A 27,186-nucleotide genomic window follows, 5' to 3' on the forward strand; every position below is an offset into this window, starting at 1 on the left:
ATTAAGCTTTTTATATGTGACAAAAATTAATGGATTTCTTTTTCAAACACGTTTTTGCTGTATGCAAATGTTGCTATTAGTTCGACAAATCAAAAGGTTCTTTCGTGCATGAAATGCATAAAGCTACTCTGGATGACAGACTGAGCGATCTTTTGGTTACTGCGAGACAACCCGAAAAAACAAAACCATACAGGCTCCTGTTTAACTTATAAAATTGCGCTTTAACAAACAATGGTATACAAACTATGCTGTATATTGTATAAATTTATAAGGTCATACAATAAAGGATTCAGCGATAATGTGGCACACGTTACTTATTTTTATTTATTTATTTATTTTTTAAAATCACTGTCTTTATAGGTGTGTAGGTTTGTTAATTACAAATCTCAGGTCAAGAGGATCATTTCGTACCACTTAATTTGCACCGATGAAACATAACCAGGTTAACAATACTGATGGCATATCAAATGCTTAGATGACAGATATGGTTGCATTCTTGTAGAACTTAAGGATAAAACAAAACATTTCGACAAGGAATCAGTTCCATTACTTAGTTGAGCATAATGTGGTTTCAATAAATACTTTGACTTGAATATAGGCCTACTATGTGATGGTATGGGATATTCAATCTACATAAAACAGTAGGTAGGCATTTATTTATATCTATAATTATTAGTCGAACAAACCACTATTGAATAAGACCATATTGATACCTACTTTCCAGGCAGGTAGCAAATCCACATTACTACCTTAAAACTTCAACTTCTAGCCTTGCCTTACACACGTTATTAGCATAAAATGACTTATGCCTCTTTTCCACTGTACAACCGAGCCATGCCGGAGCCATATCTAGCCCTCACAGTGCTGTTAAGAAGAGTCTGGGTTGTGGGGGTGGGGGTAGGTTTAGGTTGGCCAGGGTGTCCTCAGCTTACCGCACACCAGCGACCCCTGTAGTCTGGCCGGGCGCCTGCGGGCTTGCCTGTATGCTGTACGGAGCTGCGCTGTCCTCTGACTCTGTAGCTCCGAGGTGGCTGCATGATGAGTTTGCAGTGTGAAAAAAAGCGGTCGGGTGACGGCACACGCTTCGGAGGACAGCGTGCGTCCGTCTTCGCCGCTCCCGAGTCAGTGCAGGGGTGCTTAAATAATAATTGGATATTCTAAATTGGGATAAAATCATTTTAAAAATTATTGGCGACTAAGAAATTAAATAAATAAATAAAGAAAATAAAAATACTTTTGACAAAGTGCAGCATGCTATCTTGTTGTAAATTGACCCAATTACAGCCCGTTTTTTCTTTCATGATGCTGTTTGGGACAGAGAATGTTTAAAATATCATGATACATTTCGTGAGTTATATCGCCCACCCCTACATATGTCTCTTGTTTATTAAATTAAATCATGTTTCTTTTGTTTTGTTTGGTTTTTGTTTTACGTTGTGCTTTAAAACATACCGTTTGATGACTAATACAGGGTAATACACTACTTTATTTTTTTTTGTTTTTTACCTCTACTTAATAAGATAGCTTTTTGGTGAATAAACCTCTCCAATATGATGCTATTCATGTTAAAAGTTTTAGTCTGACTACTGGAGTTAAACATCAGCATTTATAAGGAAGCAAATGACTTACATGCTCTCAACATACTACTAATGTGAACATCTACCAACACCTTGTGCATTGGAATTTGAAAGCCCCATTCAACCCTGAGACTGGGTAAAATGAATGAGGGCAACCACTGACAATACAAGGAGCTTCCAGGTACAAAATGTAGGCAGCTAAACTAACACAGGAGGACGGTCTAAAAAGCTGGCTGCAGTGGTCATGGAAATATCTCTGTGATCAAATGTACCTGTTTTTAAAAACAATATATTGGCATAAAATAATATGGAGAAAAAAGCAACACAGTGTGGTGTAATAAATGCAAGTATACTGTAGTCAGAATCTGTTTTGGATACAATTCTTACTGTAATGAAAATTTGTAAAGCTGTTTGTAAACCCCATTCATCTTCAGACACAGACACATGCACTTGGTTAGTGAAAAGCAATTCAAGCCAGGCAAAAGCTCTGCTCACTTTCAAAGTCAAGGAAAAAGTTTGGCCCCTGATCAAGCTCAGTGCAAGTGAGAACTTTTAACAGATTCCCCATTTGGTTCCTGAAAGAGAAAAAGCAAGAAGAAAGGTGTCTTGTGTTGTGAACAATACATCAAAACCTTCCCCTGGTCTCTGCAACCACTGGTGGGTACTAGGAAGGAGAGGAGTCCAGCATTGAGTTGTTTAAACCAGGTGTCAAGTGAATTAAACTAATTCAGTGACAAGTCCCCACCCCAACTACCCCCCCAATCCTTCCTTAAAACTTACTTTCAAAGTCCAGGAAAAAATGTGGATAGTTTTCTATATCCCTTGTAAGGACTTTAAGAAGATTACCCATCCCAGCAAACCTAATTAAAATATAACAAGAAAGAAATGAAATAAAAGAAAAGAATGAGTCAAAATAAATGTTCACACATTAAAAACTAACAAAATGAGAGCTGCCTTTTACCAGGAAATACGCACCCTTCTCTCTTGCCAATGTGATTTATGAGCTCATTAGAGTGGGTAACAATATACAGGCCTTATATTGGACTCATTTCTAATGAACTCACTCCTGCCATCTGACCTTTAATTGGGGATCAATCGGGTATTCAAAAGATTTACAGTATAATAGTTCCTTAACATTTTGCAATTAAGATTGCTGAAATAATTTCATAAATAAATAATGTTCATGGAGCATTTTACATTACTATAAATGCAGCCCTGTTTTTTATACTGCAATGCATAATATAAAACCCAAGTGCAGTTCTCTATTGCTGACAATTATATCCATAAATTACAAACCACCCATGTTCATAGTTATTTCATGTACATTTAATACATGCCTTTCAGAGAAATTGAGTAGTGTCATTTTAGGTGGTTAAACCATTTTCCCTCAAATTATTTAACTATTGCATCTTTTCTGGAAATCATAGCCATTTAATGAAATTGCCCTGTGGTAGCAATGTAAAATGCCTGATAAAGTATAAACTATACTCCACTTACCTTTATTCTGCACATACAGCCTCCAACTCCACCTATTTATGGAACCAATATATGTTAGTATTTTCACTCCCATTGCTCTACTTATTTGTGAAAAAAAAAACAAAAAAAAAAAAAAAAAAAAAAATAAAAAAAAAAAAACAAAAAAAAAAAACAAAAAAAAACAAAAAAAAAAAAAAAAAAAAAAAAAAAAAAAAAAAAAAAAAAAAAAAAAAAAAAAAAAACAAACAAAAAAAAAAAAAAAAAACAAAAAAAAAAAAAAAAAAAAAAAAAAAAAAAAAAAAAAAAAAAAAATAATATATCACCCTAAGAAGAATTATATGGTTTTAAAATTACTACAACATGTATCTGTGTATAATTCTGTATGTGTAAATCATTTAATTGTACAGTATATGTAAAATGTATATTGAATAAGAAATACACTTGCCTACATGGTACACTAAGGCTACCAACTGTTTGTGGCACCCCAATTAACCATATTACAATTCACTACTGGTTTGTTGCATTCCTAAAGATGGGTGCTAAATTCTTTCCCGTTTACACTAGATTTTAAAATACCTTGTACTACAGCATGAATCTGTTTCACAATTGCTGTTCCGATTCAGGACATGTGACTTGATCCAAAACACAACTTTGCCAAGGAATAGCCAACCACATTGGCTAGGCTTACACAATTGGTAACTACTTCCTACTGTACACTGTACATAGTCTGGGTGAGATGGGGAGCACTGGACTGTGAAGCTAAAGATCAGCCTTATAGTAGCCTATATTTCAGAACATTGTAGGGCAGTATTTTTGTGTAATTAATTTTACTGGGTAACAGTGTCCCAATCAATATACTGAACTTCTAAACAAAGATATGTTACTCTCCAAAGCCCACTGTTTTGTGACTGAGGAGTCCAGAAAAAAAAGGTACTCCACAATTTCAGTCTTGCCTCATTTTGCTTTCTGGAAAACAAAAGTAAAAAAAAAAACTAAACTAAAATATGGCAGATAACCCAGTATTCCCCTCAACCCCTAAATAAAATTAAAAAATACATCAAATGTTTTACACAATAGGAGGCCCCAGTTGTAAACAGTAAAAAGATCATAATTGGTAGCATACAGCTGAAAGATGTTAAGCCAGCAACATCAAAAGCTGACTGCCAACACTGCTTCCTTGCAATATCAAAGCCCTTATACAGAGAATTGCAATGACTCATTGGGTCATACAGTAAATCTGTCTCCACTGTCTGTCAGCTGGCACAATTCCATGAGCACAAAGGGTCTGGGCTACAGTAAAATCTATTCAAACAACAGTGCACATAAAATAATTTGAATTAACTGCCTGAAATCAAGATGACACAGGATCTCTCTTCACCCAAAGGTTTTCAATGGGTGCTGTTTGTTAAATACATGACCAAAAATGTTTAGTATTCGGGTCTTTCTCAAAATATTTTTTAGAATGACTGTTTTAATGACTGCAGATTCAAATACTGGCTTACAGGGAGTCTATGAACTATTCACTTTATGACAAACGTATGCAATCCTGGCTTAATAAATGGACCCCACAAAATGATGCATGATATAACCTAACATACAGAAATTCTGCTTTAGTATTAACTACACTAGAGATGTGTAAAGCATGTACTATAGATTTATGCTACTTCTTGTGCAGCAGGTACAGTATCACAAACCCACTGAAAACTTGATGCTCACCTTTGTAGCACATTGGACGAGGCTCCTAATACCCACTGCACAGGAAGTGAATCTACAGTGTGGTTGCAGAATAAAACAGACTTCTGAGGGGCCAAAAAAACGATAAGGGGCTAACAGTAACCCTAAAATAGTTTTCCTTTCAACTTGCATTCCTCCCATCAATTGTGGTACATTTCTTTTATACAAACTACATATCAGGTTATTATGGTCCAATTTTATTTTTTTACACTATTTTTAATGTGAACTTATCAAGTTGTTTACTGTGTGGGTAGGCCAGTGTCTTTAGCATCTCTTACTACTGCAAGTGCTTACTCTGCACATTTCAGAAAAAAATCAAAAGACCTTGTTTCAATATTTCGAAACCAGCATGACGCGTACAAATCTGGCAAATTGCTGTAGACCTCTTCAGTACTTTAATTTTAAACACATGGAGACTGCCTTTTCATTAGCGAGAGAATTTCACTGCATCACAGCACCAGGACACTGGGCAGCAGTAGCACAAAAACATTTAATTCAAACCACACCAGCCCTTCCCACATTGCGCATAGTAAATCTACATGGTAATTAATCAAACAAGGAGCACGCTGTGTTAAACACATGCCGTTGCCTTTATTATGCAAGAAGCACCCCACTACAAGAATATGCATTGTGCAAAGAAGTTATTGTCCAATAAGACAACAGAGGCCAAATACCTACATGAAAGTAGACATTGTGCAGTTGTTTTGACAACCTCACAATCCAACTTGTGGATTTCCTGTGCTGTAGACATTTTACACCAGCCCTAGACATGCTCTTATTGCAGGATACTGAGACCACAGAGAGTGTTTTAACAGTGATACAAAGTCAAATACTGCCCTCTGGAGGATATCAGCTGGTATGACATTGGGTTTAAATAAAAAGACTGGCACTCAAACACTGCATGCTTGCATGCATTTACAACATGTTATAACTACTGTGCACAATGCAAAGTTAGAAACTTAGGGCCCTTTCATAGCTTGTTCGTTTGGGGAGGATAATTTGCCCTTGACTTCAGTTAACACCCTAGTTCAGTTTGTTTTGGCAGTTTTTCCATGTTTACTATATAGTAGATATGTTCACTATATTGAACAGCAGTCTCGGCATCAATAGCCAGACAGCATTTTGTTCAGGAGCACCTATGCAGATGATCAGGTTCACTTGTAAAAATTTCAGCTTGAAAGCAAACAAAGTCTGGTGCAATTACAATAAAATGAACTGGAATTCACTTGCAGGCGAACTGCAGTTTGTTTGAAATTTTCCTTTGTTTTCAAGTGAACATTTTAGTTGGTTTTCAAGTGAATTGTATGAAACTGCTGTCTCACTGCCATGAGAAGGCCTGAACCCAGACTGAAATTTCTCATATATATGTTACGAACTCCCTGAAATCTGTTGTGTTGCTCAGACACTACTCTAAAAATGGACAGAAATGGGAGGTTGGAAATAGGCCTGTAGTTTTTAAGAACACTGGGATCCAAGGAGGGTTTCTTGAGCAGTTTTACTACAACAGTCTTGAATGAGTTAGGAACAGTATCTGATAAAAGAGAACTGTTTACAATATTAAAAACTGCAGTGTACACTTAACAGAATACTTCTTTAAAAAGTGAAGTGGGAATAGGGTCTAACGCACATGTTGTGTGTTTGTGTGTGGTAACTGTAGCAACCAGATCCAGTTCACAAAGCAAGGAAAAATGCTCTAAAGTGTGTAAAGTTTGTTTGGGTGCTGGATGACCAAGGGTAAGAGTATCATTATTAATGTTAGAAGACACATCTAAATTTGGTGCGCAGTTAGGTATCTGATTTGTAATGTGACTTTCTTGATTCATGAAGTCATGACAGCATTGATGAGCACTTGGTAGAACAGACCCTAAATGTGAATTTGTTAATTTTGCTTATGACTGAAATGAGAACTCTAGGAATGTTCTTGTTTGTTTCAAATAAGGCACGCATCAATGCCATTTTCATGAAGCAGAGGAAAAACATGCACCGTCCTTGCAGACAAAAGTGCAGGTGTTGAAAGAAGTGGATAATGTGCTTGGAGTTATCATTCAGAACAAACCTGCCTGAAGCTTCACTGTCACTCAACAGCGGACTGAAGACTGCAAGCATTTGAAGTTATTCTACTGTAACTGTAAAGGCTCTATACTGAAGAATAAAGAAATGATTGCTATTAGCAGACTCTTGTGACAGGAGAAAAGAGTTTAGAAGAATCAATGTCAGGTGGGACAACAATTTACTGCTCCTACAAAATGAACAACTTTTATACTGTAGCTGCTGTTAGATCATGACAGGCACACTAGACTCAAAGTGCTGAACTCAGGCTCACTTCATCGTTTTGTAATGTTCACTCATACGCTACACAATACATAGGCATTTACAAATACTTTTCTTGCAGTGGTTTGCAAAAGTATTCACCCCCTGCCAATAATGTCATATTTTGTTGAATTACAAATAACGTATGCAGTTTTTCAAACACACTTTTTTTTTATTCAAAGCTGTAGTGGTTAAAGTGAACACTGTTATATGAGGAGGAGGTTAAATGTCAGCAAAACTTGCAAAGAAAATGTACAAAATGAAATGTACTGGTTGCATAAGTATTGAGCTCCTTAAATCTGTACTTGGTAGAAGCGCATTTTGCAGCAATTACTATGAGTCTTTTTAGATAGGTCTCTACTAGCTTTGCACAGTAGGATGGTAAATTGTTTGCCCATTCTTCATGGGAAAACTGCTCCTGTTCTGATAAGTTTGTTGGGGATCTTCGATGGATTGCAATCTTCAAGTTTCACCATAAATTTTCGAATTTAGACCACAAAGTTAAATTTTTGTCTCGTCTGACCACAAAACCTTTTTCCACATGTCTGCAGTATCATCTGTATGCTTTTTCGCAAACTCCATATGTGCTTTAAAACGAGGCTTTTTGAGTAATGGCTTTTTCCTTGCCACCCATCCACACAGGCCAGCTTTGTGTAGTGAACACTGACTCCCATCTCAGACACAGAACTTTGCAGATCTCTCAAGGTCATTGTTGGCTTCAGAGTGACATCCCGAACCAGTTTCCTGCTTGCCCGGCTGCTCAGTTTGGGAGGGTGACCTGATCTGGGTAGTGTCTGGGTGGTATAAAGCATCTTACACTTATTCATGATGGACTTCACTGTGCTGCTGAGAGGGACAATCAATGCCTTTGAAATTTTCTTGTACCCTTCTCCTGCTCTGTGCCTCTCTACCACTTTATCCCTGACTTGTTGCAAAAGCTCACTGGCCTTCACGATTGCTTTGTTGGATGACTGTGAGTTGCAGCTTGAAAGTCTTTATATACCTGGAGGGAAATTATCTACAAGAGTACACAGGCTGAAACAATTTAACTAATTTTGTGACTTTTCAAACAAATAATTTGCACCTGAGCTGATTTATTGCTGCTGTAACAAAAGGGTTGAATACTTATATAATCTGTTTTTCTCTGTAAATCTTACTTATACTTTATATGCATTTTTTTAAATTTATCAATGTGGAATAGTTTGTGTAGATTCTACATGTAAAGTCTAATTTGAAAGAGTTGTGGAGTAGCTCAAGTGACAACAAAATGTGAAAACTTTGCAGGGGGGGTGGGGGGTGGGGGTGTTGAATATTTCTGCAAACCACTGTATATGCATTTTGCACTTCCAATACAACAATACCTACATACTGTAAATAAATGATATAAAAAAAAAAAAAAAAAGCTTGCCATATTTTCTATTTAACTTTGATTTCACTTTGTACTTAATTTGCTGAACCTGGAGGGAAGAAAATAAATGAGACAGATGGGTAATTTAAGTTTACACAAAAAATGCTGCCTCTGGAGGCCTGGGTCCAGCAGAAGGGTGTGAATTCTACAGATTGTTTAGTAAAGCACAGGAAGTCAAATACTCTTGGAGTTTGACTGTCATAAAATTACAACTTCATATTAATTATTGTCTCTGGTATTTGTGTTACAAATCCCAGAACACCTATAAAAACATCTGGAAGTTAATTCTGTTATTTTTTGTTTTCTTTACCAAAATCAAAATATACAGGATTCGCTGGTCTACAGTGTGGAAACACTTCCCGGATGAAGGTGGCAGGCAACACTGTGTAATGAACATGTTTAATTCATGTGTTCCACAGTATGTTGCATATTTTACAGAATTAGGCTTCTTCAATCCTGAGCTTTATTGATCTGATCTTGTATAATTGAATATTTCTTTCTTTAAAACAATACACTACCTATTTACTGTACATTCACTAAACATGAATTTCAAATGTGGAAAAGGGAGTGGTGCAAATCTGTAGAATTACAGAACTAATGTTAATAACTTTAAATAGGTTTTAAGCATCCACACCTCTGTACAGTATTTAACTTCCACCTATTAAAATAACTGTGCTCTAAAGTCAATCAAGACTGTGCTTTAAAAAAAATGGTTTACAACCAGGATTACAACACCTATTAAAACACTACATAAAAAAGGTCTTAAATAAAAAGAAATAATAATTAAAAACTGAGAAATGGTGTTTTAGCTTACTGCTCAGCCTGCTTCTGTTGAGCTACAGTACAAAACTTAAAAATAAATTAAATAAATAAATAAATGTAGAAGCAGTTGTGGTCCCAGGCTTAAGAAAGATTACACATGGTAAACAAGCTGATGGTAAAAGAGCTAGCAACTCTCCAACGATCAGCTTACTGTGAACGGTCTGCTAACACTGCTACAGTAAAGCACGCATCAGGAGGTGAGATTAGCATCTGCATTTACACACTAGCAAGTGTCTGTGGATGCTATGCAAATTGTAGCTGAAACATACAGTAGACAGACTGACCACAGTATATTTTAAAACTGGTTGCAATGGTGTACCTTAGATTATTATTATTATTATTATTACTACCACTATAGTGAGAAATGTTTGGACTGTATTGGAATTAAACAGACCTTCTGTTCTTAAAACGATCTATGAAAAAGTCTAGTTGCTCCTTCCTTATTCAGTCAAGCACACTAAATTGTAACCAGGATATGATGCATACACACAATGTATCACTTAAACACAGAACAATAACTAAGATTACATTTATTTTAATGAGTAGGTTCCAAGAATTATCGAAGTGTTTCTGAGCCCAGATTTAATGTATGATGAGATTGTCTCTTGTAAATGAGGCCTTTGTCTCACAATGCCCCCCCCCCCCCCATGGTTAAAGAATTAATAAATATTAAAAGAAATTAAAATAAAAAAGCCAAATCAATTTATGAAAATCTCTGCTCCTTTTTTAAATATGAAAGCATTTATTACATAAAAGAGAACACGTAGTCAAAAAAGAGAAGGTTGTGTCAAAGCATTCAGTAAATGCCTTCTACATAATGTATCCTGACAGAATTAGGACGCAGTTACAACCACAATGGACATTATTTAAAAGCAGGCACATTTTATTCTAATGGTTTTAAAAAAAGGAAAAAAATAAATAAATCAAGGAGTTCTATGTATTTTAGGAGTAGTTTCGCTTTTGTTCAGAGTAGTTTCGTCCACGTTTTATACAAATAAAATGTATTCTACTCAAATAATGCGCCTTTGCACTCTCTTCTTTTAAGAAGTACCCAACACACAGCAGTGAGGCAGTAAGAAAAATAAAGTGCAACAGGATGCAATAGTCTGAACCCAAAAGGAAAACGAATCCTAGACAGGAAGCTTTCTACAGGACATCCTGTGGAGTGGAGTCCCACTGCCCCAGATATCTCCCTCCTATTTAATGCAATAATAAACCACTAAGCTTGTTTCCTGGCTTTTACTTTGTATCCCTACAACTATTATAAATACACCTCAAGATTTCGGCTTGTTGAAAGTCCATTGCAATAATGTGCGTTTGTAAAGCGTTTCTGGAGAGGGCGATTCACTTCCCTGTTTATAAACAAAATGGGTGAAAATCTGCAGCAAAGCCAGTTCTTAAATTTAATTAATGGCCCAAAAATTGCATTCCCTCTACAAATACAAAAACTTTCCCTTTATTGAATCAACCACTTAATGTGATCAAAATGAAGGTATACTGTACAAACACCACTACATTAATAGCTTCATGCCCTGCTTTGCTATAATATTATAATATACCACCAGAGGGTGCTACTGGTTTGCAAAAAGGGACGCACACTTAGTTCTATCAACTGCAGGTCGCCAAATTTAATAAGGTATTGAAGCATATATAAAAGCAAGCAAACCGACGGCAGTGCATTCCAAAAATTCTGATATGCAGAATGCCATTCGCTGGAATTCCTAAGCCTGCTTTCCTGTGAGAACCCAATACACTGCAGTTTAGATTTACAAAGAGCTGTTATCGAGCTGGATGATTGATTCTCTTGAATTTAGATTTAAAGTGGAAGCAGCATATAATTGACTTGAATTACTATTGTGAAGTATTCACAAGAACCAGAAAGAGAAAAATAACAGCCAAGACATTTTAAGGTATATAGAACAACCACTAACTGCTTTCCTCTTGAAATGAATAGATATTATATATATAGATACACTAAAATCAAATCTTCAGTGTTATTGTCAAGCTCAAATGACATGAAGTACTGTATGCCAGTATGGCACCATGTTTACATATATATAGATGTGTATATAGATATATAGCTATAGACACACACACACACAGTGGCTTGCAAAAGTATTCAGACCCCTGACCAATTCTCTCATATTACCAAATTACAAATGGTACATTGAAATTTCGTTCCGTTTGATATTTTATTTTTAAACTCTGAAATTCAGAATCAATTATTGTAAGATGACACTGGTTTTATGTTGGTAAATATTTTTAAGAAAAATAAAAAACTGAAATATCTTGCTTGCATAAGTATTCAACCCCTGTGCTGTGGAAGTTCCCAGCTTGCACCGATGAAAGAAACTGCCCTAACGAGGACACTATTACCTTATCATTGGCCTCCACCTGTGAACCATTAAAGTTGCTGTCACATTTTCTGGATAAAAACCCCACTGTTGAAGGATCATTGGTAAGGCTGTGAATCTGAAGGAAAATGAAGACCAAAGAGCATTCTACACAAGTTAGAGATAAAGTAATACAAATGCGTTGATTAGGGAAAGGGTACAAAATAATATCCAAGTGTTTGGATATCCCAGTGAGCACAGTTGGATCAATAATCAGGAAGTGGAAGCTGCATCACACCACCCAGGCACTGACAAAAAAAGGTAGTCCCTCAAAACTCAGCGCTCAAACAAGGAGACTTGTGAGAGAAGCCACAGAGAGGCCAACAATCACTTTGAAGGAGCTACAGAGTTCAGTGGCTGGGAGTGGAGTAATGGTGCACCAGTCAACCATATCAAGAGCTCTGCATAACACTGGCCTGTATGGGAGGGTGGCAAGAAAGAAGCAGTTACTCAAAAAGTACCACCTGAAAGCACATCTGGAGTTTGCAAGAAAGCATGAGAGTGACCCAGCTGCGATGTGGGAAAAGGTTTTGTGGTCAGATGAGACCAAGATAGAGCTTTTTGGCCAAAACTCAAAGCGTTATGTGTGGCGCAAACCTAACACTGCCCATGCCTCAAGACACACCATCCCTACAGTGAAGTATGGTGGTGGCAGCATCATGCTGTGGGGATGCTTCTCATCAGCTGGGTCTGGGCATCTTGTTACAATTGAAGGAATTGAACTGAACCTTGAGAGGAAATTCACCTTTCAGCAGGACAATGATCCCAAGCACAAGGCCAAAGCAACATTGGAATGGCTCAAGAACAAAAAGGTGAATGTCCTACAGTGGCCCAGTCAAAGTCCTGATCTCAGTCCCACTGAGAATCTGTGGCACTATTTGAAAATTGCGGTCCACAAGCGTCATCCAACCAACCTGAACAACCTAGAGCAAATCTGCCAAGAAGAATAGGCCAAAATCACTCCGACACTGTGTGCAAAGCTGGTACATACTTACCCCAAAAGACTTAAAGCTGTTATTGCAGCAAAAGGTGGCTCCACCAAATATTAATATGTGAGGGTTGAATACTTATGCAAGCAAGATATTTCAGTTTTTTATTTTTCTTAAAAATATTTCCCAACATAAAACCAATGTCACCTTACAATAATTGATTTTGAGTTTAAGTGTTTTAAAATAAAATATCGAAAAGAGCGAAATTTCAATGTACCATTTGTAATTCAGTAATATGAGAGAATTGGTCAGGGGTCTGAATACTTTTGCAAGGCACAGAATACCCTCTATTAACCGATGGACCTCTGTACTGTGCTGTGGTGTTTTGGACACACTGACGTATTCAGCATTGCTAATTTATAATGCACCGACATTAACAAAGTAAGTACACTGTAGTATAACAACTCCCTTGGAGATATTATATAATATGTTTTAGACGTCCGATGGCTATGGTAGGTTAGACTGTATTACTCTCTGGATTGTCACATTTGTTTGGCATACAGATGAGACCTACATTTTTGTAATACAGTCATTGCTACTCAGTTCTCTTGTTCTAAAGGTATCAGATGGAAACAATACTTCAGCAGCTGCATTTTCTGTGGTTTGATAAACACAGAAGATTCTATAAAGCCGTTTCCTGTAAGTGTCTACTATTCATGTCACAAAAAATACAAACCTGAAATATAAAAAAAAAAAATTTATTGTTTTGTAAAAAAAAATATAAAAACGTATTGGCTGCCAGGGCTCGGTGGATGGGTTCTGCATTAGGGTTAATGTTATGTAATCCTGAGCACATACCATCCAACTGTTTGATTGGACAACAACATCCTAACTAGGGCTTCTCATTAGGAGTTTTCATTTAAAATGTCCAGGTTTAATTTTGAATTAAGCTAAGCTTCATTTCCAAACGTACAGTACACTAAAAATAAATACCTGCATGATATAAATGTGTTAAATACTTTCCATATACATACTCAGATTCTGATAATCTTACTAACTTTAACTTCAGTTCAGTCCACAAGAATTTCCATCACTATTGCAATAACTATTCTTGCATATGAACTACTAGACAGACAGACCTACTATTGTGTTCAACAGACAGACTATTGTGTTCAAATCATACTGAATTAAATGTATTCAAGTTTTCTATCCTCAAGTCTGTTTTTTTTTATTTATTTTTTTTGAGACTCACTCCATCTATTATCATTTAAGCCCTCTTACACTTCAGAACAATTCTGGTAAAATTACATTCGGTTTATAAGATACTGATATGAACCCACAACACCAGCGCCAGACCGATACTGTTGCGATATACCTGTCCACATGTAAGTTGGTTTATATCGATACTTACATTAACGCCACTGATTATCTATGGGAACTCAATCATGCTGCGCTATGGGTTGTGAGATATTGGGAGCTCGGCAGAAGATTTTGTATTGACACTCAATGGAGCGGTACCGGACTGAGCTGCTTTGAGCTTATTTTAAATCCCTGTTTAAAAAATATATATATAGATATATATAAAAATAAAACTTGGGAAGTCTATTTTACTCTATTTTGGTGTATTGACGAAAAACATAACCCGTGATAATGATGACGTAATCTACCCGAAAAATGCACTTTTCTGAACGCAGTACAAGATATGGCGCATACCACACTGGTAACAACACAGTCACATCAGTATTAGTGCAACATGCAAAGACATCATAACCAATCGTGAAAATACCTTCTGTGTGTCCGAGAGGTAATGCGATATTTTATCTGCATACGCACTCTAATGTAAACACTGCTTAACATTACATTACTTTGACCTACACAGGAGACAGCAGTGTTGGCTGGTTTGTTGTAAAAGCTGAGTCTTGCACTGCTGATAAAGTACTAGTGTATTTTGCTACAGGCATATTGCTACCACAGGTTTTTTCATTTGTTTATGGCCGAAGTGTTATTGGCATTAACAAAAGGTACAAAACTACACAATACAAAGAGAGGAAAGGGTTACCTTTTTCACTTACTGGAGAAGTCTTGCTTCTTATATCATCAGCGTATACTTGTTTCCTACAAGAAACAAACAAAACAACAGGTTCAGCTGTTTTTTAAATTATTATTATTATTACTTTTAACATCAGTTAGGGGTTATCATCTGAAAATTGTATCACATTGAAACAGATACCAACAATCCTGACAACACTGTTCTGTTTAAAAAAAAATATCACAAACATTTGCCAACTGCAGCTACTGTAGAGTGGTGCTGTCAAAAAAAACAAACAGTTCAAATCAAATCAACCAATCAACCTTTATTTAATATAGCGCCTTTCATCGCTAAAAAAGAAAATACAAGCAGGAAATACAATTACAGTAAATGAAAATAAATGAGCAGGAGAGTAAATGTATAAATAAAATAGATAAAACAGAAGTAAATAAAAACAAGATCAATAAAACAATAAGAATGCAATTAAATTAAATGCATAAATAAGTAGATAAACATAAATAAAAACAAGATCACTGAAACAATAAAACCATAGATGATAAAAGAAAACAATCATTTTAAGATAAAAAAAAAAAATTACAAAAATGTGTTTAAATTTTCATAAAAACTTGCGCATGTAATTTGGGGAAAATTAACATAGCGGCAATCAAAGTTCATAAAAATTCCCTACCATACATTTTTGTTTTGGGTCAAATCTGGACCCTCTCAAGCTAATCTTATTAAGTTGTGACGGTATATGTGCTCTTCCCCTTTAAAAAAAAAAAATGGCACCTACAGTGCACAGTAGATTTGCCGTGCTGAAGGAAAATAATCTGGAACCTCCTAGGAAAAGAAAAGGCGCTTCTACTTTTCTTAAATTACTATTTTGTCGTCTCCTATTACTTTCAATAGGGGAAGATGCTCAAAGACTGATAAAGACATGAAGGTACCATCCAAATAACGTTAGATTACTTTATGCAGCTGGAGTAGCTAGCTAGCTTCTGTAATGTTAACAGAAAGACTGCAAGAAACGTTATGGTTCAGGATACAGGCACTTTTTCTGTTGTAGATTTTATTTTATTATTTTAAGAGCAAAACTGTATTCAGCTTCTACTACATCCGGAAAATGCTCTTTGTACAGTATTGTAGTTTTGGTGTTCAACTTTTGTTAGAGAAAGTATTACTGTAGCAACAGTACCCGGCTACAGTTTAAAATTGTTACTGTAACATTTCTTTTTTGTACAGTGTTTCTGAATAAGACTACAGTTAGGCTACAGTACAGTAGCTAGGAGGATGTTACCTAGCAGTCGTATGTAATTGCATGAAAAACGCCAATGTAATGGCAGACAATTTATGAATAATTAATGCTGCATTTTAAATAGAAATGCGTGAATATTTTGTTGTATTCAGAAAGAAAAAATAAATAAAAACACCAAGGTAAAATACAGTCTGTGTATTACTTCTCCATATTTACTATGGAAATAGCTCTAAATTTCTATTGTCCTGTCGCAAATAACGCTGAATCAGCTAGGCTGGCTAGTAAAACACCGAATCCTTTTGTATGGAGAATCAACTGATTCAGATTCAGTTGTATTGAGTTTGCCCACTAATGATGATAAACAAAACTACAAGTTAGGTGCCTGCTGATATAAAAAACAGTAAGTTTTGGCCCCCTACTGTATTCTGGATGAATGGCATACCTTCTAAAGTGTCTCCATGTGAGCAGAAAGAAGTGTACAGGAACCATGTATACAGATCCAGAACTATTGTACATGGTGCAGAAGTAACCCTGACACATAAATTAAAACATAATCTTCTTATTAATTGTGTATGTAATATGTGCCAAAGCAAGTCATCAGTGACTGGGCTCAGACTTTGTCTGGCATGCAGTCATTTGGCTTTCTCTCATTTAAATGTAAACCCAAAAAGATATTAAGAGGATTGAATGCATGAGTTGTGAAAGGGTCACTTAGTAAAATGGGCGCATCTGGGAAAATTAGAATGTGAGGAAGATGTCCCTACTAAGCATGTACAAGTGTCTTGTAGGTACGAAGTAAAGGGGATTGAAACGATGGATTCGAGAGCCTATTATCGTGTTCACTGAGCCAACCCGAGTGGAACCTGAGACCGAAGTGGAGTCTTGCTGGGAGTGAGCTGAAACCCCGGACATGGATTGGAGAATTTAAAATGAAATGTATTAATGCAATAATATGTGTTATAATCCTTTGTCTTGTTTGTATAATCTTTAGTTTGGAAAATTGTGTAAGTGTGTTATCAAAAGTAACGCGTAATGCTGTTTTAATTCTTAATTGTGAAACTTATGTATTTTCTTTATATAAAATCATGCAGTAGAAGCTGGTATAGTTTGATACAAGTGGCCAGTTTTTAGTCAGTTTCTTATCAAGATGGGCTTGATTCCCAGAATTTAATGCTAAGTTTCTGCAGCACCCTTTTTAGCCTAAGAAAATGTTGTTAAATGTTCAAATAAGGTTTAATATGCTTGCTTTTTACTATAAACTATTTGTGCGTGTAAGACCATATGCTTAACACTGCCTGTTATAATAATATACATGAAATTGTCTCTCACCAAGATAGGTTCGCATTTAAAATAGTTAGTAATCGTGTTCTATGGGGAGTAAACTGTCTAGTTTGACTCTGAATTAAAAGATGATGCAACATAAAGAGATGCTGTTTGAAATATAAAATAAGAACCTTAAACAAATAATAAAAAGCAATTTTAAAAGCAGAGGATAGGTTTTAAGAAAGTAAAAACTGAGCCTGTCTTAAAGTCATGCCAGAAAGTGAAGGGATAGGCATGAAGAGCGGAGTTCTCTTATCAAACAGCGTCAAGGTTAGAGAGTGTCTTCTCACCATAATAAAATTGGAAAAAACCTTGATTATCGCTGGAAATTGGAAAGCTAAGTGCACAGCTAGCGAGCCGATTTTAGCTGGTTTTTGTGCCGCTGAAACAAATAGGAGGTCGTCTGCAGTTCAGCTGAATTCATGCTGTTAGGAAACTCGTAGGACAGAGACATTACAATCTTACACTTAAATAAAAAAAACAAGTAGCTTATCCATGAAGAGAAACTCTATATTGGGAAAAACATAAGATGGAAGTTCCCTATAATATCTGTTAAGCATACGCCTGTAAAGAGAGAAGGAATAATAAGAATAGAATAGAAGAATAGGAAGAATAGAATGGCATGAGGGAATATATTATTAGACATTAATACATATAATCAATATAATCATAACTAACAGTGTTGTATATATTTCAGACAACACTCATATATTCAAAATAATATTATTTTCTTTGTTTCACCTAGCTTTTTAGATAGGGGAGGGGTCGAGAAATGAGCAGGTGAGATCTTGATTGGATGTGTAGACCAGGTGTTATATTTTTATTAATTGTTGGCACAAGGCTCTAACTTTTTAGGCTTTTGTGTGCCAAAGAGATAAGAGTTAGACTTGATAAAGATTCTCCATGTATTCCTATGGAGACGAATCCTATAAAAACTCACACTTTTCACAAAAGGGTACCACATTCAAGACCTTTGCTTGACAGGGTGAAGTGGTCCATCACTTGCAGATCTCCACCAAACCGATTCCTTTGTTCACGCTACTTTTCCTTATAATAGGAGGTAAGCATATTACTAACATTATTATATCTTACATGTATTGGTTGTATTGCTATAAGGTTTTGAAACTATGTTTTGGTTTTAAGAGAGTGTTATACTGAATGAAACTGAAATATAGAAGTGGGTGCTTGTAAACTGCTTGTGTTGGAATTTGGAGGTCTGATCAACCTACCTTTTTCCAAATATAAAAAGCATTTTAATAAACCAAAGGAGCATTGCTCTGATTCGTAAAACTTAAAATAACTGAGTCTTGAGTGTCTTTCTTTTCGATTAAATTAAGGTTATATGGACTTACTTACAGCTCGTCCAGTGCTCGAACATAAACCACTAGGAGTTTATAACATCTCTGCCCTCCCCTAGCGTCTCCCCTGAGTTAAGAGTGTGTGCAGAGTAAACAGAAAATAAATAAGACCGAATAAAAAGAGTACGTGAAAATCTGTGAAACGCAGCAGACGTGACAGTCCCCAGAGATCTGAACTAAGCAGAGTTCACTGTACATATATTCAGCTCTTAGTGAAGTGGTTAGTTGTACAAGTCAAGATGCATTCTGTCTCACTAGTGAAGAATAACCCACAAAATAGTTTAATTGGTATAGTTTGAAGAGTACCTATTTCAGTATTATCTTCTTTAATTGTTGTGACCAGGACAATGTAAGATGTGACAGACAGCATGATATTGGTGCTCAAACCTAAGCCTGTTGTGGTACAGAAGACACAGGATAAAATACATTTCAAAGCTGCTAGTGCTGCAGTGGTAGTAATATACATTCCTAATTTAAATACAAAAATGTATAAGAAATAAAAAAGGTATGATTTGGGACATATTTCGGTTTCATGAGTGGTACAATCTCTTGTGCGGACCCACGTCCCATGCAACCTCCCAAAACTGGCCCTCCATCAGCAAAACTTTGGGAACCCCTGATGTAAAGCTTTGTAGGTTATGAGCAGAAGCTTAAAATCAGCCAGGAACCAAACTGGAAGCCAATGTAGGGCTGCCAATGCCAGTGTAATATATGGTCATACTTTCTTGTTTTAGTTAAAATCCTGGCAACAGCATTTTGTAAAAGTTGCAAACGGGATAAAACTTGACTTGGAATGCCGGAGAATAGACAATTACAATAATCAATTCTACGTTACAAAGGCATGCATCAGTCTCTCTGTGGCTTGTTGTGAAAGCAAATGTCTCATTTTGAAAATATTTCTAAGATGAAAGAAAGAGACTTTAGGTTAATTTCCTAATATGAGGTTCGAAAGAAAGAACTGGGTCTAAAAGTACACCCAAGTTTATCATTTCAGCCTTCAGTGCAAAAGGGAAGATGTTTCCAGTAGATGAACAAAGGTTGGTCTTCATTTTTTATTTATTTTTTTAACCTAGCAACATTATCTCTGTTTTATCTGAGTTTAACAACAAGAAGTTTTTTGACATCCACAGCTTAATGTCAACGAGGCATGTAGTCAGAATATTTACAGCTGCAGTGTCACCTGGCTTCAGAGATAGGTATAGTTGAGTGTCATCAGCACAGAAGAGGAGTTGTCCACAATTAACATATTGTGACCTATTTGAGAGAGAGGATTTAAACCAAAAAAGAACACTTCCAGACAGTTCAGTGAGGTTCTCAAGTCGTTCAAGCAGAATTAAATGATCAATAGTGTCAAACACTGCACCTAAATCTAAAAAAATAAGAACTGAGGGGAGACCCATTTCTGAAGATAGTAGCACATCATTTACCACTCTATTAAGGACAGTTTCAGTACTACGACCTGGGAGAAAACCTGACTGAAACGTCTCAAACATTATGTACGGCAAAAAATAAGTTAAGCTGGTTCGCTACTACCCTCTAAAATACTTTAGATAAGAAGGAGAGACTGGAAGTAGGCCTACAGGTCTAAAGTAGGTTTTTTAAGCAGGGGTTGTACCACAGCAAACAAACGAATTTGGAACAAAATCAGATGAGTGGGAATTGTTAATAATGCATAAAACAGCAGTATCAATCACAGAGAATGCTTCCTTAAGTAATCTTGTGGGAACAGGATCTGAAACACAGTAGTAGATATTGTCTTGATAACCAAGTCAGTTAAATAACTATGGTTGATTTTTGTAATTTACCTACAGATGAGGCAAAAACAGAGCAAATGGTTTCTTAATGTAATAAACAGCATTTGGAAATATCCAAAAGACAGATAGTCAGGAAATAAACAAGTCCTTGTTTATAAATAGGGCTTCTGCTTTTCTGTTTTAACCAAAAAAAATAAAAAATTCTGTGTTTAGCCAATAAACATGGGAAAAACTCTGGAAAAAGTTACTCAGATCACATTGACTTCACCCCTTTCCCATTTAAAAAAAAGAAATGCCCCTCCTTCCTGACTCTTATCTATTATTGATTCATTCTACTTTAAACCCATCCCAACTACTGAGTGGCAGCAAATTCTACATTTCTACTGGAGACTGCGCCTGCGAGATTTAAAACAAGATTACAATTAGGCAAGGGAGCTTGTTTGCGGGATTTAAAGCTGTATGATAGTTAGATAGTGAAAATTTTAAACAGAATTGCTAATTGTGGCAAAAAGTAAAAAAAATCCCTACAGACACAAAAAACCCAGAAGAATGTGCCCGTGACCATAAGGATTTCATTGTGATAGACAGCAAAGGAAAGAAGGTACAAACTAAGTGTGCAAGCAGTGTTGAGTTATTACTATTGTGACAGAAAAAAAAAATGGCCAAGCATTTTGGAAAGTTACCGAAAACAATCATTTTATATAGTATATAAAAAGGGAAAGCCCTGAAAAAAAATGATTTACATAAAACTCGAACATAGCTAAAAATAAGCACCGAAAAATGCAATAAATGATAACAGAAGCCCTATTTATAAACCAATAAATCACAGGGAAACAAAAAAATGTCCAGACTGGATTTGATGAACATTTCAGCCACCAGAATGTATTGGATTCTGCTGTCATTCCTTGCAATGCTTTATATTCTATACTGTATGTTGCAAATGTACATAAAAACAATTAACACTATCCGAACAAGTATGCAACATGACTTAATTCAGTTCAGAATACAATATTTTTTGTTCTTACCAAAAGCAATTATTTTTGAATTGTAGGTTTAAAAAATAAAAAAGCCACAACTTTCGTCAGAAGCTACTTACTATGATAGTTTCTGATGTAATTCTACAATACCCATGAATATCAGCTTCTACTCTTAATTGTTCAGCACCAATCCTAATTTCACTGAAAATCTAAAGAAAAAAAACTGTTCCAACCAATCAACCGACTTGTTCCCATCTGCTAAAACAAATACACCCAACTGGTCTCCCTTCCCCCCACCCCAATACAACATGCATTAAAAACCCTGAAATGGTGTTGGCATAAAAAGGATGGTCTGGTGACAAGAACACTGCCCCACTGGGACATCCACAATGAATGGACTTGCCTTATATGGACACTAACTCTCTCCAATAAGCAATGTGAATGGTCTTTCCTTGTGCTGTCAGCTGACCGATTATACCTTTTCATTAAGGCATCCTATCACAGTTCCTGGATTTATAACAGGGTGTGGAAGAATGGAGGGAATTGCTCATTAACCTCCAGTTTCTAAAGCACTGGAAATATGACACTTCCCCATTCAAATATGCATTCAAATGTTGCCCTGGAGATTAACCCACAAAACAGGCCTAAATCACAAATAAAACTAATTGTGAATTCACATGAATGCTCTGCAACACTGAAATGCTTTTGCTACACAGTAAACCCCTTTTAAACCAAATGGGAAAGTTGACACTTTTTGCAGAGAGCAAAAATGATTGACCATGCCTTTCCTTTAGCTGAAAATCGTAAGGCATTAACATCATGTCAATTACACGTGTTGCAAGAAATTACTTTCAACTCTTGTCATAGGAAACATCTCCCAGATCCAAGTCCTTGTGAGAACTAGAGGGTACAGAACTCCAAGGACCAATGTATATCTAAATACTGTAACAGTTAAATTACTAGAGCAAAGAATACAACACTACGGACACAGAACTGACACACAATTGTGACCATAATGTCTGAATGTAAATGTCCTTGTGGACTGGCAAGAACTTGCCCTGCCCTCGGGATTATCCATGCTTTCCTGATTCAGCAGTACAGTACCTTAGGATTGTCCAGCTGCTCACTCCTCTTTGCTTTCTGTAGTTTGCCCAGTACTCCTCCCTCACCTGAAGCTTTTCTCTTATATTGCGTCCTTTTCAGTTTCTCATTCCTCTGCTCATGCTGACAGCTCTCACGTCTGCCTGCAATTCTCTCACCAGCCCCATTCTCACAGCAGCCAATAGGACAGAGAGCTGCTTCAGCCAGCCACTGTGCCGCTGTCATGGTTTCTTTGGTAACTAAAAAGCTAGGTCCCTGCAGACACTATAAAGTATACAAGGTTGGGCAATAATTATACAACCATTTCTAATTATTCACCAAAACCTTACACTGCTGCCTACAAGAAAACAAACAAATCAATTGGTCTTTGCTCTGTAGACACAACAGAGGTTTCCTGCAGTACCGTACAGCATGGTTCTAGACTTCAGAGCTCAAATTGCTCAGCATTGCTAACATTTACATTGTAACAAAGCAGATATGAAAGCTGACACAACAGATGGAAATTAAGGGATGACCAAGCCTTTAAATAGTTTTTATTTCTGACCTCTTGTTACAGTAGCAACAGTATGCCTGCTCCCACAGTGTAGACATTTTTGTTCTAGGTGTTTGTTTTTTTTACTGTACACTATAGCTAAGCTGCTGCTTTCTGGTACTGTGGCTTTTCACTTCCTGCCCACAAGCATATACGGAATGAAAATACTATATTCATTTTTACAAATAAAAATAATTAAAAACTTAAAACGGCTACAACTACGTCAGACATGACCAAAAATGGTAATTCCAGTCACTTTGCTGATCTTTATATTAGTGTGCATTTCATACTGTGATACTGTATTGACAGTTTAAGGTTGCTTCCAATAGTATAAACTAGACTTCTCAATGATCAATAACAATAGCCTTTCAATGACTGGAATCAATTTCCCTTACTTAGCCTGCAGTAGGAAAGACAACCCTCTGTACAAACATTGACTGGAGTTCTACAATGAAAAATGGTTGCCCCAGATTTTGAAAATGTGAGATAGTCTGTAATAATTGTCAACTGGAGGTCATTTTTTCTACCCAAGGGGAAAAGTTTTGAACAATATTGTGAAAACTGCAGTCAGTAACTGTTTTAACAAACCTATTTATTAAAACTAGTATTAAAAAAATTATTCATACCGAGAAATCTAATATTGTGGCAGGTCTGTCATTTTGTTTACTGTGAAGTGGCATCAGATGGCACAACTGACTGCTCAGCTACTGTATGTTTTGGGCAACAGCACAAGCTATTTTAGCTCATGTTACCCTGCATTAGCCAACTAGGATACGGGTTTAAATTAAGTATAATGAATACACTTTACAAAATGTATCAGAATGTGCAAAAACGACTCCAGAGGCCAAACGTCATAGACGAGTTTAACACAGCTGTCTTCTATACAATATCTATTTAGCACTGTCACTGCTCCTCTTACCACCACTGTGCTTTTGAACTCTTCATCGAAAATATTACCTTCTGTAACAGGGCGAGGATCCCTGCACAGTTATTTAGTTATTTATTTTTAGAACGGGGTCTCCACCTCCGCCCCTGTGTTATTTTGTATTTTTTTTTTATTATGATTATTTATTTAAATGATGGCGAAAGCCGTGTGTTTTGTTGTATGATTTACTTATCATATTTAAAAAAAAGCTTGTGCAGAAGTTGTCCATCTCCAAATTAATTAAGTGATTAATTTGTTGCTAATTGGGAGATGGTCACCTGCTTAAAAGCCTGCTCAGGGTGAGGTATTCTAGAGGAGAGAACGGGAGAGCAGTTGGAAAACAAAAACGGAAACGAAATGAAACAAAACTGAAACTGAAGAGTAAGGAACAGTGAAGGCAGCTACCCAACCTGACCTTAGGTCTGTTTTGGTTTGTGTTTGTGACTTTTGTTTTTGTGTAAACCTTTTATTTTATTTCTTTTTCTGGTCTTGAAATAAACGGTGCATGGCACATCATTTGCACTGCAATACCTTGTCTGTTGGTCTTCCTGCATCTGGCCTGACATCACCACACATCCACCCTGTACACCTTCATATTAAAAACTCGCTGAAGCACACAATCACAAAGCAGCAATCTCATCTGCAATCACCATTAGTGCTACCATGCTTCTAGTTCCTTTCAACTTGCACCTCAAAATGGAATTCTCTCTCTCTCTCCTTTCACAGTCTTTTATGATGCTTGCAATTATTCTGGCTGTCTCTATTACAATTACTGTAATACAGTTTTTTTTTTTTTGTTTGTTTTGTTTTATTTTTCATCTGTGTGAAGATGCTTTCATCAGTTTTACAGCTGCTCTTTAGTTCTACATCACTTTTTAATTTCCTCTAAAAGGGAGACACAGTCTAGCACCGGAGAGCATGGCAAGACAAATCTGCAAAACAAGGACAAGGTTTTATTGATAAATTGCATAGTTACACCTTTACAGCATACAAGAGGGAACATGTTAGCCTTCCTTTTGTCTGCTGCATTTTTTTAATAATAGAAATCCATTCTTTACATCATGGTTGTTGCAACTAGGCCCCACTTCAGACAGCATCACCAGAACTCCACTTAAAACGAGACAAGACAGCTTGGTGCTTCCACCAGGGGGCAGCAATCTCCCTGCTATTGTTGGTTGCTGGACAAGACAGCCTAACCTCAGTGTTTGCTTTCAAGTGTGTAAAATAAACAAAACAAATAAATATAATATTTACACATACTGCTTTTTGTCAGATGTCTGGGATTGCATATTTATTCTAATAAGAAAAAAGGTTGCCATGAGAATGGAACATGTTCCATCTAAGGAATGTTCGTATGCGAAATATACATTTCAAATCTCCTGGGTAATTTAGTAATTCAACACAAACACATGTCACCGTTATCATAAAAGATAAAAAGGTTCCTTAAAATGGATTTGTTTAAACACAATATGTTTAATTGTAATTGCAATATGTTTAATTGCTTTCTTGTTGAACTGATCAAAAGACAATCTTGCCATTACATTTTCTCACTGTGGTCTTTGCATCCAAACGCAACGCCTGCTAATTCTTCTCAAGTTTCCCTTGATAATCGGCTGAAAACAAGCACACCCTCTTTGATTAATTATCCAACATCAAGAATCTCCATGTGCTGCATTCCCCTAACCCTATTCCCAGGACAGCAACAGCAGGGTAAACACACACTGCAGGTTGTGTGCCAGCATGTACTGTAGGTTTCTTAACTACCATGCTGTTTTTAAACCTGTGAGGTAATAAACACTTTAAAATATTTAGATGTCAGACTACCCACCACCTGCCACACACTCACTTTAACTGCACAGATCTGCAGGCTTGCAGACCGCACAGTTAATGCACGCTATATACAGCAATACCCCCTAAGCCGTTTCCATTAGGAGTTAATTTGGCTTTCACGAGCTACTGTAACATCTGCCAGATGCTTAGAAACCATCAGCAAAGTGACTAGTATAATGAGATGAAAGTCCTTTAAAACCCTGCAGACAGTACTGTAAAAATGTTAAATAATCTTCAACCAGAAATGTAAATAGTGCTATCCAGGACAGCACCATTTAAATAGGAAGGTTGATGTACTGTAATTGAAAAGAAAAGAATCCCTCAGCCAGCACTGTTTCACTAGGTTTCTTCTTTAGGTTTATATGAATTACAGCAATGTATACGTGGGGCTAATCCAAGATCACCAGACTAATTGTACATGTGAGTCAAGTCAGTTACAAACATTTCCATACACAACTTCATTTATTCCAAATATTTTTTAACATTTTTTTTACTTCAAGAGCTGTTATTAGACAACATTAATTGTGATATCCTGTGCGCACACACACACACTCAACCTTTGATGGTACAGTACTTCACAGGCTGAATAATTAGCAGCTACAGTAGCAAAATCACGCTAATTTTAAAGTGTGATGTTGGTAATTCTGGGACATTGATTTACAGAGGGCTTTCGGTTATCTGCATCCATCTACAGTATTGACTGGTAAACTTACTTACAGTAGTACAGCATGGGGTGTAGAAGTACAATAGTTTCAGTGCAGAAATGAAAGATTGTTTATTTTGCAGGACACACATGCAATACTGTAAACAAACTCACCCTGGGGAATCATAAAATACAGTTGTACACCAAATGTGATTGCAGTGACGAAACTGATAAGATTCGAGTTGCTGAAGTAGTGCCAGAGTCATAGCTGAACACAGCACTGTCTGTCTTATTACATCAACCCCCCAGTACAGCTATGTACAGTACATTAATGTACTGTAGGCCCATTTCTGCTGAATCTACTGACGTTGCATTGTGCATGATTTCTGACTGCAACATTCAAATGACACTTTTTATTAAATAAATAGATACGTAATTACGTGGTAAATGATATACAAAGACATGTTTTACATATTGCCAGTTGCAATCACACAGAGGGTTACGCTTTTCTCTATCTGTCGCTGAAAACACTGATGTCGTGAAGTTCAACTAAAGGGAAGGTAAGCAGGAAGTTGAATGAACTGTGCAAATGATATTGTTCCATGAGAAAATTCTCGCAACAGGATATTTCGTCTTGTGAAAGTTTACCACAGCATATTCATAAATTCATGTGATTCAAAATAGTTCCTGTAAAAGTCATGCGTCTTATGCGCTACTGTTACAAGTGTGCAATACAGTACTTTTTAAAAACTACTGAAATTTCAAAACAGCATTTCAAACCACATACCCTACTTCCCCAGAATTCTGAAA

The 27,186-nt window shown here is 36.4% G+C and overlaps 1 protein-coding gene across 4 annotated transcripts in view; it reads right to left on the reverse strand.

Moving 5' to 3' along the window:
- The window catches only part of LOC121315527 (CYFIP-related Rac1 interactor A-like), a 72,458-nt gene that overhangs the window by 14,022 nt on the left and 31,250 nt on the right, over positions 1-27,186 (reverse strand). Inside the window, exons 2-3 of one of the 4 annotated variants that reach the window (XM_041249693.1) lie at positions 14,722-14,764; positions 2,358-2,437 (exon numbers count right to left, since the gene is read on the reverse strand). In XM_041249693.1, coding sequence (XP_041105627.1) covers positions 2,358-2,427 — 70 coding nt within the window. In that variant the 5' untranslated portion in view covers positions 2,428-2,437; positions 14,722-14,764. Of the gene's footprint in view, positions 1-2,072; positions 2,153-2,357; positions 2,440-14,708; positions 14,765-27,186 lie in introns of those variants that run through there. The other 3 variants (XM_041249690.1, XM_041249692.1, XM_041249691.1) reach the window with 3 other exon arrangements.

Source organism: Polyodon spathula, chromosome 5 (assembly GCF_017654505.1).
Source record: "Polyodon spathula isolate WHYD16114869_AA chromosome 5, ASM1765450v1, whole genome shotgun sequence".
Classification (NCBI taxonomy): Eukaryota; Metazoa; Chordata; class Actinopteri; order Acipenseriformes; family Polyodontidae; genus Polyodon; species Polyodon spathula.